The sequence below is a fragment of the Somniosus microcephalus genome, chromosome 6 (genome assembly GCF_052327205.1).
Source record: "Somniosus microcephalus isolate GS21.2 chromosome 6, FLI_Smic_1.0, whole genome shotgun sequence".
In the NCBI taxonomy this organism is placed as follows: domain Eukaryota; kingdom Metazoa; phylum Chordata; class Chondrichthyes; order Squaliformes; family Somniosidae; genus Somniosus; species Somniosus microcephalus.
The window spans coordinates 49,653,823-49,676,651 of NC_140992.1; the positions used below are offsets into that span (position 1 = coordinate 49,653,823).

The 22,829-nt window shown below is 44.3% G+C and overlaps 1 protein-coding gene, 1 long non-coding RNA gene and 1 pseudogene across 2 annotated transcripts in view; 2 read left to right on the forward strand and 1 right to left on the reverse strand.

Annotated features, from left to right (window-relative positions):
* LOC147115698 (chloride channel protein 2-like) overlaps positions 1–22,829 on the reverse strand; it is a 644,493-nt gene that overhangs the window by 341,090 nt on the left and 280,574 nt on the right. The window contains exon 4 of the mRNA XM_085990183.1: positions 5,267–5,395. Coding sequence (XP_085846309.1) covers positions 5,267–5,395 — 129 coding nt within the window. The remainder of the gene's footprint in view (positions 1–5,266; positions 5,396–22,829) is intronic.
* On the forward strand, positions 4,500–6,027 carry LOC147115700 (uncharacterized). Its single transcript, XR_015078669.1, has 3 exons — positions 4,500–4,715; positions 5,215–5,327; positions 5,829–6,027. It is a non-coding gene; the product is annotated as an uncharacterized LOC147115700 (long non-coding RNA).
* On the forward strand, positions 15,042–19,669 carry LOC147115701 (uncharacterized; annotated as a pseudogene).

The window sequence follows — 22,829 nt, forward strand, 5'->3', positions numbered from 1 at the left end:
CCAACAAAGTGCAGCAGAAATGGAAACATTCCAGAAAAATATCTTGAGCTTATACCCAATAATAATTTGCAACGTTCTTGTGTTTCAGAAGCATAATTGGCATTCATATCTTTTTATTTACAAGCAGGCTTTGCTTCATTAACTTGCTGCAACAAATACAACACAGTTATATCCACACTCCAGTGCCTCCCCAGGAGGGCAAAAGTACCACCGAGGCAGGTCAACCGAATTGGAGTAATATTATTATTTTAACCATATTCACTTATCTGGGGTGGGATTTGGATTTAATGCAGCGACACACAATTTAATTGACATTTCACCCAGCCTCTAAAGTGGTGCAATGGCACAACACGGTGTACTTGACATTTTGCCTATGACTGTGTTTGAGATCGCAGCTGTGTTGTTGGAGGTGAAGGCAGAGTATTGCGGAGGCCTGGTGTTTTCAAACAAGGAGGAGTGGGCCGGGGGGGGAGAGAACGACTGAAGGATTGTCACCCTTGGCTCCTCTTACACACACTCTAACAATCAGATGATGAGTGGCAGAAGCCTGGGAGGAGGGTGCCTGCTGACCCCCTCAGAATGAGTGTGGTAGGTGGTTTGTGCATGTAGGCAAGGACAGGACAATATCATTGTCTTCGCAAAGAAAAAATCAGCACCAATCTTTTGCTTTGAAATGCAACTTTATTTTGAGTGCTATTTTAATGGCAGTGTAAAGAAGTAGAGGATATGCTATTGGATAAGTTATTTAGCCAAGATAAAAGCATGAGATTTGTTAAATAAAGCCCTGTCCTTATACAATAATTCACCATTTTGTTTTAAAGTAATGTTATCTTTTAAAGTTAATTATATTTTTAGGTATATGTTGTGTTTATGATGCATGGACTATATGGAACAAAGCATGGAAGAAGGCCTATGATATTCCGGTGATATAACAGGTGGGAAGAGAGGAATGGAGTGGTAATGCAAGGAACAAGTGCTGTATGCTGGAGTGACAGGAACCAATAAAATCAATCAATCAATCAGGATGTCTAAATTAGTCTTCCAGTGATTCACACGATTAAAACACTGCCAAAGTTTGAATCTAATTGGTGCAATTATAATGGATTTAGACACCCTGATCTATGGCGTAAACTTATGTCTTGAATTTTTGACTATACTGTAAGAAGCCTCTGCATCAGTTCAGTCTCCCCATGTGTGATTGCGCATGCATCGATGTTTTAAAGAGCAACCAGCTTTCCCTAGTTATGCAGAGGTTTGACTTCATATTAGCCAAAGCTGCTATGGCACAAATGCCCTTTGGTGCCTTCTCAACATGCAATTTTTAAAATCCGTTATGTGTTTTTAATCTAAGGCGCGCACCTCTCTGCTGCTGAGAGGGTAGGCTGCCTGTCCCCAGTCTTCCACAAATGCTCTTGGGCTGGCTGTTAGGAAGACATGGGCACTGCCCAAACAAGATATCCCAGTCTGATTTTGCCTCTTCCCCCACTCCACAGGACATATTATAGCCTCTAAATAACAAAATGCTGGAAGCACTCAGGTCAGGCAGCATCCGTGGAGAGAGAAACAGAGTTAACGTTTCAGGTGTGGAACCCTTCTGATGAAGGGTCCCAGACCTGAAACGTTAACTCTGTTTCTCTCTCCACGGATGCTGCCTGGCCTGCTGAGTGCTTCCAGCATTTTCTGTTGTTGTTTGAGATTTCCAGCATCCGCAGTATTTTGCTATTATATTATAGCCTCTGCCGGATTCAGAGCTGGAATCGAGTGGAATGTGGGGATGAACTTGTGACCTTTCCACTCAATGGTACCGATTGTTTTATTCCATGTTATTCCTCCAGATATGTATCATTTTTGGAGCACTTGACCCACTTCCATTTGGCCTACTAGCAGAGACAGCACTCTTTTTTTACCCCTGGTCATCTCTGCAACAGCTGTACAGAGAAAAATATAGGGGACAATTTTGGTCTCACAATCGTCCCCTTTTTTCACCCTGAATGGGATGGTAGCAAGACAGATTTTCTTTTAATAATTTACCACAGATTTGCTGCCCGAGACCCAGCTGATGCGATTTAGGTGACCAGCATGCCCATCCGAAACTTAGGACCCTGATGCAATTCTGATCTTCTGCCCAGTGGAACTGAACGTAACCAGCAGTCCCTAATAGGGCCACTGGTGGCCCACCGAAAACATTAAAAGGTAAATTACTCTCCTTCCACTTCCATAAGTAATTTCCTTCATGAAAGTGGCCAGTCAATCCACTGCTGGGCCATGTAAATTGAGCTTTGTAGTCAGCATTAAAAGATGTAGAAGAGTTGATTCTATCTCCAGTTTTCCCTCCTTTCCTGTGGAGGGGGTGCCTTTTCTTTTTACGTGGGTCTCCTCTGACACATCAGCTGAGATCAACAAATCATGATGCAAACCCACCTCCCACTGATCCATGTCAAAATGTGTTGATTAATGCAATTCTTATACCAATACTCTGCTTCACAGGGCCTCTGCTTGTAAGTACATTCACGCATGTCAGTGTATGAAAGCCAATTTAAGTTTGTATCAGAATGCGCCTCAAAAGTCATTTTTCGCGTCATGAATGAAGCACTTTAACTCTAGACTGCCAGCAGGTGGTGCGAACATCCAGGCTCCCCGTGTTGGTCATTTATAAAGGTCTCACAAAGCACGACAATGAAACGTGTCAGCCAACATCCACCAACTTGTAACTTCCTCAAAACATTTGACTAAATTGGTGAGACAGAACAGTGATAGGTCATGTTGTTGGGCTTTATACAAGTTAAACAAACCTTAAGGTAAAATCTGAATATCATATTATTCTTATATAATCTCCAGAGTCTTTTCTTTCTGGAGTTGGCAAGACTGTACATTCTGCTTTGTGTATTGATTTTTATTTAAGGCAAGGTGTAAAACATTTTTTTGGTGGGGAGAGGGAACATTAGTAGTTCCCAGCTGAGCTGTGGACTATAATACTTATTCTGAATTAACCTCAGCATGTTTTATAGCATTGTGTTAGCAGTGATATTTATGATGGGTGATTGTTCAGAGATCAAAAACCCATTTAAACAAAGGGAGTTGTGTTTATTTTTCATTGTCACATGCATGTAAATGGGTTATATTGGCTCGGATTTTGCCGTGAACGGCGAAGGAACGGCGTTCACCTTGCGTCCAGTTGCCCAGAGACTTTGTGGGCCTGTTGTCAGCAGAGATTTCTAGTTTTTGGGTGTCTGATCCAAAGCAGTGCCCTCTACAGGGGATCCATGCCGTCTGTGAGCAGATCAAGCAGCAGGGAGGGCCTTCAACCAATCAGCTTGAAGAATCCTCACAGTTTCTAGAGGTGGTCACCCCACAGCTTAAGAGTATGCAGGCAGAGAGGGAATGGGTGACTGCCAGACAGAAGAGGAGGACCAGGCAGGTAGTGCAGGAGTCCCTGGAGTGCATCGCGCTCTCCAACCAGTATTCTGTTCTGAGTACTGGTGACGGCGATGGTTCCTCTGGGGAGTGCAGCCACAGTGAAGTCCACTGCACCACGGGTGGCTCAGCTACACAGGGGGGGAGGAAAAAGAGTGGAAGAGCAATAGTGGTAGGGGATTCGATAGTTAGGGGAGCAGACTGGCATTTCTGCGGCTGTAGATGTGACTCCAGGATGGTATGTTGCCTCCCTGGTGCCAGGGGCAAGGATGTCACTGAGCGGCTGCAGGACACACAGGGGGGAAGGATGAACAGCCAGAGATCGTTGTCCATATCAGTACCAATGACATAGGCAGAAAGAGGGATGAGGTCCTGCAGACAGAGTTTAGGGAGCTAGGAGAGAGATTAAAAAGCAGGACCTCAAAAGGTAGTAATCTCCAGATTACACTCAGTGCCATGTGCTAGTGAGTACAGGAATAGGAGGATAGAACAGATGAATGCGTGGCTGGAGAGATGGTGCAGGAGGGAGGGCTTTAGATTCCTGAGGCATTGGGACCATTTCTGGGGAAGGTGGGACCTGTACAAGCTGGACGGGTTACACCTCAACAGAGCCGGGACCAATATTCTCGCGGGGAGATTTGTTAGTGCTGTTGGGGAGGGTTTAAACCAACTTGGCAGGGGGATGGGTGCCAGCATATTGGAGTAGAAAAGAGTGAGTGTGTTGGATAGTACTAGAGAAGTTCTGATCACCACACCTTTTAACTCTACAATATTAATTTTCTTCTGAGGGAATGAGACTCCACACTTGTAAAATTATTTTTTCAGAGCCAGAGAGGATGTTCAGCAGTAATTATCCCTTATTATGCTGTTAAAAACTCAGTTACTCCCAACTGAACAAGCCCTAACTTTTAAATCTGCCTTTAGCGTGAGAATAGTGGGTAATTAGCCTATGTTCATGCCATTAGAGTGATATCTATGCAGTTTCCATTGGCAAAGACTGCAACAGCACAGCCTGTGGAGGATCAGGGTATCATTGACAGCAACTTTCAAATTTCCGCATTTAACTGCGCATGTGCAGACACCGGAAGTTGCTGTCAGTTTTACCCGGTAATAACAGCGAGCACTGACAGCCTTATCATTATTATTACAGCAAAATCCAGGCCAACATCAAACCAAAAGAGTGAGTGTTACTCCTAATGAGTGAGAATGCCAGGTTAATGACAATTATAACTAACCTTCACAATGAAGATCTCCACAGAATAAGACTGCCTTTGTTTGCTATTCGTAGCAAAATCATAAATGTGAGTACACTTACAAAAAAGAGGGAATATCCCCCGTATGGAAAAAAACACATACACAGGTAGACAACTGAGCTGCCAATGATTATTAATTTAGTAGTAAACATTAGTAACCTAGGGATAATGTGAATTTTAGCCCTGTTTGAGAGGGATAGAAACAGTAGCAAAGCAGAGGCTTGGCCAGCATCACCCATCTGGGTTAATGTAGTCCCCCATTTCTCATTACAGGACAAGATTAATTATAATTGTTCTTAATTTTGTTGCACACTTGGCATTTTAAGTTATTTTAAGATAATATATAAAATACTGTATTAACAATTATGTGAGACACTTCTTCATCGACATTTTATAGTTCAGATCACTGAAACAAGCATTCATTAACTGAAAGCCACCTTTAAAGGCAGCGACAGAATTGTGTTGATGAAAGGAAAAGGTATAAATGATTTATAGAAGAGTCACAACATAGAAACGATCAATGCCGTGTTACTTTTAATCGTTGCAGCATAAACATCAACACCTTTTAGATCTTTTGTATTATGAAAAGTGGCACATACCTACAGCCTGAGGAGCAATGATCTGGACAAATCCTGCTGAGAAGGTTATAAGAACAATAGGGTAAGTGACCCAGGCCAAGTACTGCAGCAAGACATTGTGCTCTAGGCCACCGTACATCCATTTCTGAGCTGTGGAAACAAACAATTATAATTAATGTTAAACTGAAGTCCAGGGAGTCCTAAGTGCATGCATCTTTAAATCTGTTCACCTTACTTGTTTAGTATGCTGTGAAATACATCATCACTAATTTGTGACAATTTCATTAAAAAAATGCACATTAAGGCGGCCTTTTTTTGCTGCCCCGTTTGGCATGCTCAAAGAAATTGCTCAGTTGATCTGTCAGCAACTACTTATGTAAGCAGTCTCATTTTCACTGTATTAATTGAACAATTATTTAATTCTCAACGTAAATTTAAGTTTACGTTTCTAATGAATAGTGTCATAACATTGATTAACTGCTTTATATGAATGTTAAGGCCTGATTTTAACTCTAGTCTAAATTTGTATAGGATATACAACAGCCCACAGTACCTCTAATACCCCATTATCAATTTTTTGCAGGTATTGATCCACCTCTGTCTTGAATTTACTGGTGCAGTCTGGGACATGCGTCCCTGCCACTCCCACAAAATGTAAATTTTGACACTTCATTTGGTGCAGCTTCCAGTTTTCTGGTGCCTCCTGTAATTCTACCTTTACAAGACAAACTTCCTTTATCGTGGAAAGGCTATAGATATTTTAAGTATGAAAATAAAAGAAGCTGCAGGAACATCAATACAACTTTACTGTGTCTGGTTCTTTTAATGGGAATCTAACCCCAGACATCATATTAATTTATGAACTGAAACTTTTTAAAACACACACCTACAATAATCCCAACCACCAGTGCAATTTACACTCAGCAGTAAACTGGCTCATTATCCCATCTACCTCTGTCCCGCACGAATGGCAGGCTGGATTATCTGGATGGAAGTTGTGCTGATTTAACTTTTAAAGAAACACCATGGGCCATAATTAGCTGTCAAAATAGCAGTGAGGCTAATGGCCCTCGCCATTATCTATGCACGAATGGTACAGCAACTTTAGGCAAGGGGCAGATGCGCCATTAAACTCAAAAAATCAAAGGTTGCTGTACGAGCTGCACACTCCGCATTTAGCTTTGTGAAAACGGCATCTCGCTGCCTGCCTCACCATTGAAATGCATTGAATGGCGTGAAGTTGCTGTATCTGCGTGGTAGATATGAACTAAACTCGCCACAGAAAGTTAACTCTTGTCCAATTCAGTCTAAGTACCCTTCTAACCATGTGATAAGTGATACTGCCAAACAACCTCTCTGGCACTGAAAAGTAACTGAAAAGTGTGGAGTCTCATTACTTCAGGTTTTAATTGTTGTTGGCAATTTTAAAAATGTAAAATTAAAAATAGTTACATTTATTTTTACTTTTCCTTTCTGTCTCCTCTCTCTCTTAATCCAACTTTTCTTTCCCTCTCTTTATTTCTCTTTCTGTAGCTGATTTGACATTGAATTCACCCACTCTAACTTACACTTCCCTCTCAGTCCTTGCGCTGTTAATTTCACAATCCCTCAATCTGATTGGTTAAGGAGATACACAGTTGCTTGCTCTGTTCGCTCAGGCCCTAGATGTCCGGTTTCCCTCGCTGCGACATTATTAGCAACTTACCACGCAAAAAAATGTAAAACCTAAATATGCAAGGGCAAGTCTAACTAATGACAAATGTTGTTAGATGCCCTGCTATGGCAAATTATGGCCACATACATTTGAAGTAGCTTCAAGAAGGACAAGGATGAGTTGAAATCATTGAAACAAAAGCTCAGAATTGAATATTGATAAAAGGTCAGACCCACACATTAATCTGTCTTTTCTTCTTTTAGATGCTGATCAACCTGGCAGCACGGTGGCATAGTGGTTAGCACGGTTGCCTCACAGCGCCAGGGACCCGGGTTCGAATCCGGCCTCGGGTGACTGTCTGTGTGGAGTTTGCACATTCTCCCCGTGTTTGCGTGGGTTTTCTCCGGGTGCTCCGGTTTCCTCCCACAGTCCAAAGATGTGCGGGTTAGGTTGATTGGCTATGATAAATTGACCCTTAGTGTTAGGGGGATTAAATACGTGGGGTTACGGGGATCGGGTGGGATGTGTGTCGGTGCAGGCTCGATGGGCCGAAATGGCCTCTATCTGCACTGTGGGGTTTCTGTGATTCTGTGAACCTGCTGTGCATTTCAAACATTTTCTGTTAAAACCTTAAAACACATTGATGATAATCACAGATGTTTAATGCTCTCATGTGACATTCCTCGATCTGATATTTTAACAGAAGCATTAACCTAATTAAAATTAAAAGTTGCTATGATTGGTTTAGATAGCCTCCAGTCTAGCCCTCCAACTGATTTCTTGGGCTGATGACCTCCAATCCTCCAACTGATTTCTTGGGCTGATGACCTCCAATCCCAATGGAAAAGAAGCTAATTTTTCTGGTGAAATGCTGAAAGGCTGACGCATGGATCGAAATGCTACTGTCAACTTGAAAAACTGATAGTTGGCATGTAGGAGGTAGAGAGCCTAGTCTGCTGTAGTGGATGAGTCACTGATTTATGCACTGCAGCCAGAGAAGGTACTTTGTTCACAACTTAAAATATTAGATTTTAATTTTTAATGACAAGTGCCTCTCACCTTCAGATTCTTTCCAGCAGAGTAGGACAGGTGATTAAAGTGACCGGCCCCAGTGCACGGCTCAAAAGCTGCAATAGGTCAGTGCGTGGTCCTTGCATGGAAATACAGGCTGGGGAAATGCCGAGGTTGTGAGTTCAAGCCTCACCTAGAACAAACAATCCTTTAAGACGTGATCGGCTCTGTGGTGCAATGGCTAGCGCATTGGACTGCTAAATAATGGTTAAAAAGACATTCAAAGGAGGTGGGTTCGACTCACATCAGGGTCGCCCATTTAGGTCAGGGTTTGGTGGTGAAATTTAGAGTGCTTTGATGAAGTAACAGAGAGGGTTCATGAATGTAATGCAGTAGATGTTATATATATGGACTTTCAAAAGACATTTGATAAAGTACCACCTAACAGACTTATTCAGAAAATAGAATCACGTGGTGTTAAAGGGGCGGTGGTAAGTTGGGTACATAATTGGCTAAGGGATATGAGGCAGAGAGTAGTGGTGAACAGGTGTTTTTCTGACTGGAGAGAAGTATGCAGTGGGCTTCCCTGGAGTCGGTATTAGGACAATTGCTTTTCTTGTTATATATAAATGACCTGGACTTGAGTAAAGGGAGTACAATTTCTAAGTTTGCAGATGATACAAAACTTGGCAACGTGGTAAATAATGAGCAGGATTGTAGCAGACTTTAGTAGGACATAGACTGGTGAAATGGGCAGACACACGGCAGATGCAATTTAATGCGGATAAGTGTGAAGTGATGCACTTTGGAAGAAACAACATGGAGAGGCAGTATAATCTAAATGGTACAATTTTGAGGGGGGTGTAAGAACAGAGGGACCCTGAGGGTACATATTCACAAATCCTTGAAGGTGCCAGAGGAAGTTGATAAGGCGGTTAGGAAAGCATATGGGATACCTGGCTTTGTAAATAGGGGCATTGAAAACAAAAACAAGTCATGCTAAACCTTTACAAATGACTGGTTAGGCCTCAGGTGGAGTATTGTGTATAATTATGGGCACCACACTTTAGGAACAATGTGAAGGCCTTAGAGAGGGTACAGAGGAGGTTTACCAGGATGATACCAGGGTTGAGGGACTTCAGTTATGTGGAGAAATTGGAGAAGTTGGGATTCTTCTCCTTAGAGCAGAGAAGGTTATGGGGAGACCTAATAGAGGTATTCAAAATTATGAGGGGTTTTGATGGAGCAAGTAAGGAAAAACTGTTTCCTCTGGCAAGTGGGTCAATAACTAGAGATCATAGATTTAAAATCATTGGCAAAAGAACGAGAAGGGAACGGAGGAGAAATTATTTCACACAGAGGTTTGTTATGATCTGGATCACACTACCTGAAAGGGTGGTGGAATCAGACTCCATAGGAACTGTCAAAAGGCAATTGGACATGTACTTGAAGAGGACTAATTTGCAGTGTTATGGGGAGAAAGCTGGGGTGTGGGGCTAATTGGACTGCTCTTTCAAAGAGCCAGCACAGGCACGATGGGCCGAATAGCTCCCTTCTGTGCTGTATGATTCTATGATTCTATAACTGAAACATGTAAAAGTATCTAGAATTTCATGTTTACAGAGCAATGTCCCAGAGGGGAACAAGGCAACAACAGCTATAATCCTGTCATATTTCCTTAACAGAAAAGGAAAACAAAAAGAGAAAAAAAATTTCATTGGAGCACGAACCAAGTACTCCCAACTTGCATTACTTAAATAATGCAAGAACTGATCATCTGCTTTGCAGGAGATGTGTGTTTCTTAAATAATGTAAAGAATACTTTGCACCAAAAATACTGCCCCTCCTTTATGAAACTTGAAAGACATAGGGGAAAACATTCAGTATCGTCCCGTTTGGGGCACGATTATCGGCCGGGCGCAAAGATTAGCACGTGGCGCTAATTATCGCCTCCGACTGCAAACTTGGCTTTTATTGCCCCTGGAGGCGATTGGAGCGCTAAATCAGGCGCTTCACACCTGTCTTAAGGCGCAAAGGCCAAGGAGCGAGGCGCTACCTCAGAGCACTGGCGGAGCTCATGTGATATCAGTCAGCAATGGAACACAGACACAATAGCGCAGGCCAGTTCTTAAAGCGGAGGGTTCATCTTGCTCTCCATCCACATCCTGCTCATTGCAGCCTTGAATCTCGGCCTGGAGAGACCTGTACATTAAATCTGCTGGAAAGAACAATGGAGAGGCCCAGGGAAAGAGCTCAGAGTACAGCCCCCACAGTCTCTTCTAAATCGATACAAGGAAGGGCAAATCAAAATGAACCTGCAAAGTGCTGCTCAGTACCCAAACCTCCTTCACACAGCGTTGAATCTCTCCAGAAGTCTCTCTCTCTGAGTGCGTGGTGCAAAAATGTCACCAACAAAAAAAGGCAGGAAGCGGTCACCTTTAAATAGCGCTCCCCCAGTCCCTTCCTGACTGCAAAACGCTCCCCTCAACCTGTCGTTGCTAGCGACAGGTGGTAAGGCAGGGGGCGCCACTCAATATCTGGTCCGGGGCGCTACACACTCGACTGACGTTATGATCTGCCGGCGCAGGAGATCGGGGCGGTAGTGTTTATCTCTGCCGCAAAATGTCTAGTTAATTTCGTGAGCGGCGCAAACATCGCCGTGCACGGGCGCTAGTTGCTTTGTGCCCCATTAGCGCCCTCTTAAGGCGCTAGCGGGAAGCGCAAACCAACTGAATTTTTCCCCCATAATATACTATTGCAGATAGCAGGTGTGGTAATTGGACACAATTTGTATATACAAATTGGATTCATTAGAAAATAATCTTCCCCAGGTGCTAATCTTCCCACTTGAAAGCCAACACCCATCAATCCAACTTATGTAAAACTGGAGAGATATGGGTAAATGATACACAAAGTAAATGATCTAGCCCAAGAAAATATTAGACAGCAGTACAAGGTTTCAGTCCTGCAAATGCTGTAGTTCATTAAATTTACTTTTTATACAGCACATCACTGTCAGAGAGAATCTAAATAATGGTTACATGGCATCACAACGTTCCTGCTAATTTTATTACAACCAGACATGTCTCAATATGGCATCCTGTGATCTTTGGTATTTATCTTGTGATTCTGTGTAGCCTTTTCCAAATAGATGAGCTCAGACAGGCTGAATGTCTGTCTCCCTCCATATTTATTTTATGACTTGAGCTAAACATTCATTTATAAGGAAAATACATTTTGATCAGTCACTACCTCCATGATCCATGGGGAAATTGTTTTCACTCATCCTGTAAGTACAATATTAACTTGATCCACCCCAAATAACTGATTTGACAAAGCTATAAGGCTATATAAAACAAGTTTTATTTAAAAAAAACTATTTTATGATTTATAGCAAAAATGGATGGAGATTTATATTTGCGTCTATGGTTGTATATGTGACTCTTGAGCTGTCTGACATAAATCAGCTGAAATAAAAAGAAAAAGAAAAATATTGTAGATGCTGGAATACTGGAAATCTGAAATAAAAACAGAAAATGGTGGGCGCACTCAGCAGGTTAGGCAACATCTGAGGAGAGAGGAAGGCAGGATTAGCATTTCAGGTCTATGACTCTTGGTCAGAACCGGAAGATGTTTACAAGAAGGAATAAAAGATCCAGTCACAGCCTGACCTTTACACAAAATGCAACAGAATGAAGTGCTCTGTAATATTCTTCTATCCGGGCTCACCTTTTCCCTAACTTGTAGCTATCCTTGCACATACTTAAACTCTCAGGTTATATTTCTTATGCTTGTACTAACTTATACTTCTGAGTTAACTATTGGATTAGACCCCACTCCACATTACATACTTCTGTTTCTCCTTACCTTCTTCAAACGTCAGAATGAATCTTCATATTTCTAGCATTCTTCACACCAGCATTAGTTCAGGCAGTCTGACTAATCATTCCATTAAGATTAGGTTGGCAATTAAAACTTGCAGAAACATATACACAAAATTTAATTGTCCAACCAATTACACTTTGAAAGATTCTTCACATCTACGCATCATTAAACGTTAACACGGTATATATTATTATTACCATATTGTCCCCAAGACTTGTGTCCACATGACCACTAGTGTCAATCTGAACATAGAAAGAAAAAGGTTCTTTGTCTGATACATCTTTTTCTTATCAGTGGCTGGATTAGGCCATCAGATTAGGTGTACCAGCAAGTTAGGGCATCAACATCTTGTCGTGAAGTTAACCCCATAGTGTCAGATTTGTTTCAGCTTTAAAGACACACGTCCTATTATTTGATTCACATAACAGACTCTTGAAATCAAAACAAAAAATGGCATTGCTGAAGATTTTTATACCTTTTATGTAAAATGATCAATTTAACAAACACTATCAAATTGCACCACAATTGCTCAAATCATTTGTAAAAAAGCAGTCAGTTTCAGCTATGCCAGTTATGGGCAGCTGCTGTAAACCGAATCAACATCTGAATCTAAAAGTAGTCATCGTGACAATGCCTCGTGTATTCATTTCATTATGGAGGCCTGGTGAAGAGGACTTGTAAATTAGCAGATAAAAGACCGAGTAAAAAACACAGGGTGCTTTGTAAAGCCTGATTGTGTAAGCAGCAGTTTTGGAGGTCCCTGCTCTCTATCCAAATTATAAAAGCAAGAGGTATAGGTTAAAAGGACTATATCATCAATAAAACAAAAGACACTAGGAAATTGCTCACTGATTCGTAACAACCATAGAGAAGTTGATAATATTCATATCATTAGATATATCTCTACTATATCTTGAATAATGATATTCACCATATCTCCATCAAATAGCAGCAACTACTTCCTCACAGAATAAAATAGATTGAATTTTCAAAGCAACCATTTAAAAAAAATGCCATCTATAATGGTAGATGCTGATAACCAATTATCAGATGAGAAATAAAGATCTGTCAAACTGATGTATTAAGATTAAAAGCGTCAGCACAGAGTAAAAAGAATTGCAACACAGAGGGGGCTAAATTTGATAGCCCCCCGAATATAGACGTGGGGATCGCAATCCGCGATTAACCCGCGCTCGTTGCTTCCGATACAGGCAGCATGTAAACTTCATGCTGCCTACTAATTTAAATGTTTGCAGCATTGAGGAAGCGCTAAATATGCTGTTGAGTGCCTCAGCAGGGGGGCCCACATTCGTGTGAGGTTCGTACCATTTAGCCTGCAATACTTAAAGCCAGTCTGCACCTCTTAAAGGGGAGGTGCATTCTGGCAGGAACAGGTGCTGGAAGTGGCTGGGGAAGAGAGTCTGACCTGCAAGAACATGGACTAATGGCGTAACAGGGGAGAGAGCATGCTTCAAGGTTCTCAGATGTTGCACTGGAGGCCTTGGTGGAGGATGTGGAAAGGAGGAGGAAGGTCCTCTATCCACAGGGGGGCAGGACGCACTCCAGACAAACTCTCGGAAGGCAGTGGCAGCATGTAGCCGTGGAGGTCAATGCCAGAAGTCAAGCCCCGAGGACCTGGATGCAGTGCCTCAAAAAAGTTCAATGACCTCACACCAGTGGTTAAGGTCAGTGAATGCATCTTCAAATGGCATATCCCACTAACTGCACCACTAGCCTCAGCCACTGCTCAATGCACCACACCCCTATCACTCACCTACCAACAATCTCTATCAATCAAGACTCATACCTCACATTCACATGCTCCATCTCACCCTCACACACTGAGCACTGCTGCAAGCCTTAAACCCACATCTCACAGCTTGCACACACTGCCAGCTAATCAATCATGACAGGCACATCACTCACACACATCGCACCACACTCACTGACACACACATCACTCACACACATCGCACCACACTCACTGACACACACATCACTCACACACATCGCACCACACTCACTGACACACACATCACTCACACACATCGCACCACACTCACTGACACACACATCACTCACACACATCGCACCACACTCACTGACACACACATCACTCACACACATCGCACCACACTCACTGACACACACATCACTCACACACATCGCACCACACTCACTGACACACACATCACTCACACACATCGCACCACACTCACTGACACACACATCACTCACACACATCGCACCACACTCACTGACACACACATCACTCACACACATCGCACCACACTCACTGACACACACATCACTCACACACATCGCACCACACTCACTGACACACACATCACTCACACACATTGCACCACACTCACTGACACACACATCACTCACACACATCGCACCACACTCACTGACACACACATCACTCACACACATCGCACCACACTCACTGACACACACATCACTCACACACATCGCACCACACTCACTGACACACACATCACTCACACACATCGCACCACACTCACTGACACACACATCACTCACACACATCGCACCACACTCACTGACACACACATCACTCACACACATCGCACCACACTCACTGACACACACATCACTCACACACATCGCACCACACTCACTGACACACACATCAGCAACACACATCGCACCACACTCACTGACACACACATCACTCACACACATCGCACCACACTCACTGACACACACATCAGCAACACACATTGCACCACACTCACTGACACACACATCACTCACACACATTGCACCACACTCACTGACACACACATCACTCACACATTGCACCACACTCACTGACACACACATCACTCACACACATCGCACCACACTCACTGACACACACATCAGCAACACACATCGCACCACACTCACTGACACACACATCACTCACACACATCGCACCACACTCACTGACACACACATCAGCAACACACATCGCACCACACTCACTGACACACACATCAGCAACACACATCGCACCACACTCACTGACACACACATCAGCAACACACATTGCACCACACTCACTGACACACACATCAGCAACACACATCGCACCACACTCACTGACACACACATCAGCAACACACATCGCACCACACTCACTGACACACTTCCCTGTCTCTTGCAGGACAAGTTGGCACAACGGCAGCAGGAGCTCACCAGCGGGGTACAGGCACGGCTGCATGACCTTACCCAATGGAGGAGACGGTGGTCGCCATCATTGCAGCGGCCATCACTCAGGCCGTGGCCAGCGGTGGGCCTGAAACAATCAAAGATGACAGTATCCTCCTTCCCTAATCCTCCTTCTCACATGTAGGGAATGGTAGCATAGTGGTTTTGTTACTGGAGAGGCTTGGACTAATGAACCAGAGACATGAGTTCAAATCCCACCATGGCAGCTGGGAAATGTAAATTCAGTTAATTAAATAAATCTGGAATAAAAAGTTAGTATCAGTAATGGTGACCATGAAACTATCGAATTATCGTAAAAACCCATCTGGTTCACTAATGTCCTTTAGGGAAGGAAATCTACCTGGTCTGGCCTATATGTGACTCCAGATCCACAGCAATGTGCCCTCTGAAATGGCCTAGCAGTTGTAACAAACCACTACGAAAAACAATAAGATTAAAACCTGACGGACCATTCAGCACCGGCTACGGACATGACAATGGCACATCCAGCCCGGTCGACCCTGCAGAGTCCTCCTCACCAACAGATGGGGACTTGTGTCAGAATTGGGAGAGCTATCATACTCACAGAATCATACCTTTCAGCCAATGTCCCAAACTCTTCCATTACCATCCTGGCAAGACAGACCCACCAGGGGTGGAGGCACAGTATATAGTCCGGAAGGAGTGGTATTGGGAGTCCTCAACATTGACTCTGGACCCCATGAAGTCTCATGGCTTCAGGCCAAGCATGGGTAAGGAAACCTCCTGCTGATTACCACCTACTGCCCTCCCTCAGCTGATGAATCATTACTCCTCCATGTTGAACACCACTTGGAAGAAGCACTGAAGAAGCAAGGTCACAGAATGTACTCTGGGTGGGGGACTTCAATGTCTTCAAGAGTGGCTCGGTAGCACCACTACTGACCGAGCTGGCCAAGTTCTGAAGGACATAGCTGCCAGTCTGGGCCTGCGACACGTGGTGAGAGAACCAACACAAGGGAAAAACCTACTTGACCTCGTCCTCACCAATCTACCTGTTGTAGATGCATCTGTCCATGAAAGCATTGGTAGCAGTGACCATCGCACAGTCATTGTGGAGACAAAGTTATGTGGCACTACCACTGTGCTAAATGGGATAGATTCAGAACAGATCTAGCAGCTCCAAACTGGGCATCCATGAGTCGCTGTGGGCCATCAGCAGCAGCAGAATTGTATTCCACCACAATCTGTAAACTTATGGCCTCGCATATCCCTTACTCTACCATTACCATCAAGCCATGGGACCAACCCTGGTTCAATAAGGAGTGTAGAAGAGCATGCCAGGAGCAGCACCAGGCGTACCCAAACATAAGATGCAAACCTGGGGAAGCTGCAACACAGGACTACATGCATGCTAAAAAATGGAAGCAGCATTAGACAGAGCTAAGCGATCCCACAATCAACAGATCAGATCAAAGCTCTGCAGTTCTGCCAAATCCAGTCATGAATGGTGGTGCACCATTAAACAACTAATGGGAGGAGGAGGCTCCAATGAATAACCCCATCCTCAATGATGGTGGAGCCCAGCACGTGAGTGCAAAAGACAAGGCTGAAGCATTTGCAACAATCTTCAGCAAGAAGTGCCGAGTAGATGATCCATATCGGCCTTCTCCTGAGGTCCCCACCATCACAGAAGCCAGTGTTCAGCCAATTCGATTCACTCCATGTGATATCAAAAAACAGTTGAACGCACTGGATACAGCAAAGTCTATGAGCCCCGACAACATCCCAGCTGTCGTGCTGAAGACTTGTGCTCCAGAACTAGCCGTGCCTCTAGCCAAGCTGTTCCAGTACAGCTACAACACTGGCATCTATCCAACAATGTGGAAAACTGCCCAGCTATGTCCTGCTAACAAAAAGCAGGACAAATCCAATCTTACCAATTAGCGCCCCATCACTCTACTCTCAATCATCAGCAAAGTGATGGAAGGTGTTGTCGACAGTGCTATCAAGCGGCACTTACTCACCAATAACCTGCTCACTGATGCCCAGTTTGGGTTCCGCCAGGACCACTCGGCTCTAGGTCTCAATACAGTCTTGGTCCAAACATGGGCAACGGAGCTGAATTCCAGAGGTGAGGTGAGAGTGACTGCCCTTGACATCAAGGCAGCATTTGACCGAGTGTGGCATCAAGGAGCACTAGTAAAACTGAAGTCAATGGGAATCGGGGGGGGGAAACTCTGCACTGGCTGGAGTCATACCTAGCACAAAAGGAAGATGGTTGTGGTGATTGAAGGTCAATCATTACAGCCCCAGGACATCGCTGCAGGAGTTCCTCAGGGCAGTGTCCTAGGCCCAACCATCTTCAGCTGCTTTCATCAATGACCTTCCCTCCAACATAAGGTCAGAAGTGGGGATGTTTGTTGATGACTGCACAGTGTTCAGTGCCATTCGAAACTCCTCAGATAATGAAGCAGTCCATGCTCGCATGCAACAAGACCTGGACGACATTCAGGCTTGGGCTGATAAGTGGCAGGTAGCATTCACGCTACACAAGTGCCAGGCAATGACCATCTCCAACACAAGAGTCTAACCACCGCCCCTTGATATTCAATACCATCGCCGAATCTCCCACCATCAACATCCTGGGGGTCACCATTGACCAGAAACTTAACTGGACCAGCCACATAAACACTGTGGCAACAAGAGCAGGTCAGAGGCTAGGAATTCTGCAGCAGGAGTCTCACCTCCTGACTCCCCAAAGCCTTTCCACCAACTACAAGGCACAAGTAAGGAGTGTGATGGAATACTCTCCACTTGCCTGGATGAGTGCAGCTCCAACAACACTCAAGAAGCTCGACACCATTCAGGACAAAGCAGCCCACTTGATTGGCACCTCATTCACCACCTTAAACATTCACTCCCTCAACCACCGGCATACCGTGGTTGCAGTGCGTACCATCTACAAGATGCACTGAGCAACTCGCCAAGACTTCTTCGGAAGCACCTCCCAAACCCTCGACCTCTACCACCTAGAAGGACAAGGGCAGCAGGTGCATGGGAACACTACCACTTGCAAGCTTTCCTCCAAGTCACACACCATCCTGACTTAGAAGTATATCGCCGTTCCTTCATTGTTGCTGGGTCAAAATCCTGGAACTCCCTTCCTAATAGCAGTATGGGAGTACCATCACTACACAGACTGCAGCGCTTCAAGGCGGCAGCTCATCACCACCTTCTCTAGGGCAATTAGGGATGGGCAATAAATGCTGGCCTCGTCAGCGATGGCCACATCCCATGAATGAATTTTTTAAAAGTCCCACTTCCACCTCATCCCTGATATACCTATCAATTCAGTTCATGAAAAGCGACGAGTTAAGTTAGTAACTATAGGTTTTTATTGGCTAAGTAACAGAGCCCACCCTCGTGGGTGATCGGATCCAACAAGGAGGAATACCAGCCAGTCGACCACCTTTATACCTGGGCAAGCAGGCGGAGCCATGGGGCGGAGTCAGCTGTGGTCAGCCCAGGTATAACAGCGTGACAAGAGGTGACCTTGTGTAGTGATACAACAGTGTAAACAGTGATAACCATAGTGTAACGATATAAACAGTGATAACCATAGTGTAACGATAGTGAACGATAAAAGTGGTTTACCACAATCCCACAATCTCTTCTGACTTACAAGCTGCACATGGTGTAAGCATGCACCTCTTGCATCCCCCCCTCCCCTCACCACAACCCTACCCTTGTGCCTTTCTCCTGTCAGATACCCAAGAACACAACCTGGCCAGGCACTGGTGGAGGAACAAGAACTGGAAGAGGAAGAAGGCAGTGATGCTGAAGACACAGCACCGTCACTCGATTGCACACTCGCAGCCACCAGCTCAGATACTGACACTTTGCGTACCTTAAAGTAGAGCTTAGACGCAGGCTCTGCATGTGGTGAGACACCGGGCACAAGTGGCCTGCAGCCAGGGCAGCGGTCAACGGTAGGGCAGGTGCCAGCTCCCCAGAGGGCGAGGCCACACACGAGTTCTGCTGCAGAGGACTCAGGTGAGCACTTTGTTAGGGCAGGCTGCAGAAGGCAGCCGATGGGTGCACAATGAAATCCTTGGCGCATTGGCAGGCCTGCCAGAAAACCTACGTGCAATGTCAAAGAGCATGGAGGAGCCCGGCACCAACTTGGTACAGGACCTTGCACAAAGCTTGGAGCCCATCTTTCCAGGATGGAAATGATGGCCAACTCCATTAGTACACCCGCGGACCAAACCAGGATGCAGCGTCTGATGGCCGATGTCTCAACTTCTATTTTAGCACAAGCAGAAGCCACCCAATGTTTGAGTGCTGCAGTGGAAGCTCAGACTTCTGTCATGCAAGGTCAGCTTACTGCCACGTAAGCTCAGACTGCTGCCATTGTGGCTGTGTTTACCAGTGTTCAAAGGGACTTGCAGGTTGTCACAGCAGTTCAGCAATCTGTCCTGCAACAGATTACTAGGGTTGCTGAGGCACTGCCCCGGGGAAGTGGCAGTGGCTCCGTGGAGCGCGAACCTGCTGACCTCTCTCAGGATGACAGCATTCATCCTCCCACTCCTGCCACTCCGCCAGTGCCCTTGCTGTTGCCTGTCAGCCAGCCAGCCCAGAGTGCTGCCGCTCATGCAGAGATGGTGTAGTCTGAAGTCGGATCTTCAGCACCTGTCACACCACTCCCTGTAGACTTTAGCAGCTTGAAATAACTGTACAAACCACCAATCCCTTCTACAAACTCAGCAACAGCCAGTAGAAATCAATCAGCAAATATCTGGCGCCGGTGGGGGGTCCTTCCTGCTACTGAACGCATGTTCAGCAGTGCGAACTTAAGAGAGGGCGTTAGCTCGAGCGTTCAGCACCAAGATGGCAGCGTCCAAACAACGGGCGCTACAGAGCCGAATTTAGCGGCCAGAAGTGCTATAAGGACCCCCTGAATAACACCAAGTACAAATGGAGCACCCGACAGTTGACATGCATTACCAGTTAAACTTAAATTGGTCCATTTGGTGCCTGCTGATGCCAAAGTTTGAGGGCAAGAGGTGGAAAACAACGCTGATAAATCATAGAAAATCTTACTGCTTCCTCCTGTTTTTATGGGAAACTGCAAACTGCAATTGGTGCTCTTGAAATGAATCAATCTCAAGACCAACTCTGATTTTCTGTGCTGGAAGAATTTCTCCATCACCTGGAGTGTTGGTACAATCAATTGGGCTGTAGGGCTTGTTCCAAAGACTAAGTTCCAGTAGATGAGAGTACATGGAGTGAAAGATTTTAAGCAAAAGCCTAATGACAAGATATGCAAAATGTGAAGCCCTGTGCGGACATATAGCACAGCACTTTTAATATGAACAAAAATAACAACATGCTCCAAAAGGGATATTTAATCAATATTAAAACCGAGTCAAGGCAAGAATGGTAATAGAGCTTCTCAGGCTAGAATGAGGCAGTTCAGAAACAGAAAATTATTTGATAATTTTTTTTCTTATCGGGGAGTTACAGCAATAATACACTGCTGATGAAAAAAGAAAGAATTGAAGACTGGTCTGTGACACCCCTTTAAGATATATCCAAGGACAACGTTGGAGGAAGCCGGTGAACGAGGAAGACTTTTTAAAATTTCAGCAAAATAACCATTGGAAAACTTTGTGATGACATAATTCAGTTATGTTATTCTAATTTACTCGAAATTCAGGAAAGCTAATCTGAAAGGCAACTTAAGGGTTAAACAGACTGATTGATGGCACACTGCAATGTTTGAGGTTTGGCAGACCACAAATATTGACTGGAATGTTTTAAAATAAATAAACTAATTATCACAACCCTGCAGGGCTGATTTATAAAATGCATTTGTTCTGCAAATAATTCTTGTGTAGGAACTTTCCCTTCAAACAATCTTCAGAACTCTGGGCTACACATCATCCAAGTTTTCTCCAAAGGGTGTGGAGTGCAAACAATGAGAGATTTTTAGGTGCGCTGTACCACTACAGCTTGTCCTACATTCTTCGAATGCTCTCCTCCTTCCACCTACTCCATTGGGCCCATCGTTCCTGCTCTTTGAAAGAGCTTCCCAACGTAACCATTTACATTTCTGGTTTTGGCTTTGTAATAATAGCTTTACAACTATCGAAATAAGAATTGTTAAGTTTAGAAACTATTAACACCAAGGGGGCCTGAGTGCAGCAGTAGGTTCGACCATTGTCCTTCTGAATGTATGACTTGGGTTCAAATTCAGCCCAGAGATATAAAACAAAAGTAATTTATCAATCTCACTTAATGAGGTGTTAGTGATGTGACAAATAACACTCTCCTTCCACCTCTAGAACCTGGGATGAAATTTCAGTCCAGAATGAAATGTCATCTGGCAAACTGTGAGGGTACTAAGCGTCCATCCATAATTGTTAATTTCCACTACAGTAGGTTTAATGTTGCAGGGTTGATGGAGGGAGTTGCTGTACATCATTTTTCCAACGTGCATTTTGTCGTGAAGCTAAGTAAAGTTTTCAAACTCATGCACAAAGTATGACAATTATGGATGGCTTGTAAATGAAATTAATTTTGGGCAATCTGAAACTGGTCCCAGTGGATAGAAGTTCAAAGCACAAGATTATTCATAATTCAGAACTAATTTGTCAATCTCACTCAGTGGCCATAAAGGTTAGGCGAAACAACAAATGGAAATGTCATGCTTGTCCAATACTGATGCATTTCTGAGGTTGAGGGCTGAAGCCCATTAATATAGCAGTGCTTAGTACATCTGACTTGTCCAAAACCTGAATTGAGAATGCTTGCTGCAACCGCTGGTTGCAAACAAAGCACATGTTTGTTCTGTTCCCCAGCACAGACAACCCTTGTCTTTTAATTAGCATGTAAACTACCCCGGAAATAAATTGATTAAATTTCAGGAGCATCACAGTTCTGTACTCTTGGTACATGAAATATATATAAAAAATGTAAATTAATGGCACAACATTTGCAATCGGTGGCTTCCCGCGGGCGGACGCCTCCGGCCTTCAAAATTTCTACGAAAGTACCTGATGGCCCGGGAAGAATGGTGGCTTGCGCTCCTGGGCCTCTCCGAGTCCGCGCGAGCAGAGCCCCACATATCCCAGGGGCGCCTGGGCCTCTCCGAGTCCGCGCGAGCAGAGCCCCACATATCCCAGGGGCGCCTGGGCCTCTCCGAGTCCGCGCAAGCAGAGCCCCACATATCCCAGGGGCGGCCCAGCCAATAAAAGAAGGGAATTCCCATTCATACTTTTGACAGGTTCGCACGTATAGGACTGTCAAAAGTATGAATGGGGGTCACTTAAAAAATACACCAACACATTAATTTTAAATATGTAATTAAAAAAAATGTATTTAATTAAAATGCCATTTAATTAAATATTTTAAACAAAAATGTAATTTTTTGGGGGAAAAATGTAATGTTTTTACAGGACTAAAAATAAACTTACATTTTTGAAGAATATTTTTAATTTATATAAATGAGTGATAACATTTTATTTTATTTTTCTAATTTTTAAAACTCTTATGCTGGTAAGAATTTGATGGCCTTTCAGCGGGCGGAAGTTGTGCAAAAAGTGGGCGGAAGTTGCGCTTCGCATGCCTAAACCCGGCATTTGCACGGCCCCTACGGGCGCGTACACACCTCGTAGGCACCCATAGGGGTCTCAAAATACGGCCCAATATAGTTATTAGGTTCAGGTTATATGTTGCAAGTTGCTCCTCCCTCAAAAAAATCCTTGCCTCAAACCAACACCTACATCTCCAGCACTGTCGGAGAGCTCCATCCAAACTGTCCTACTG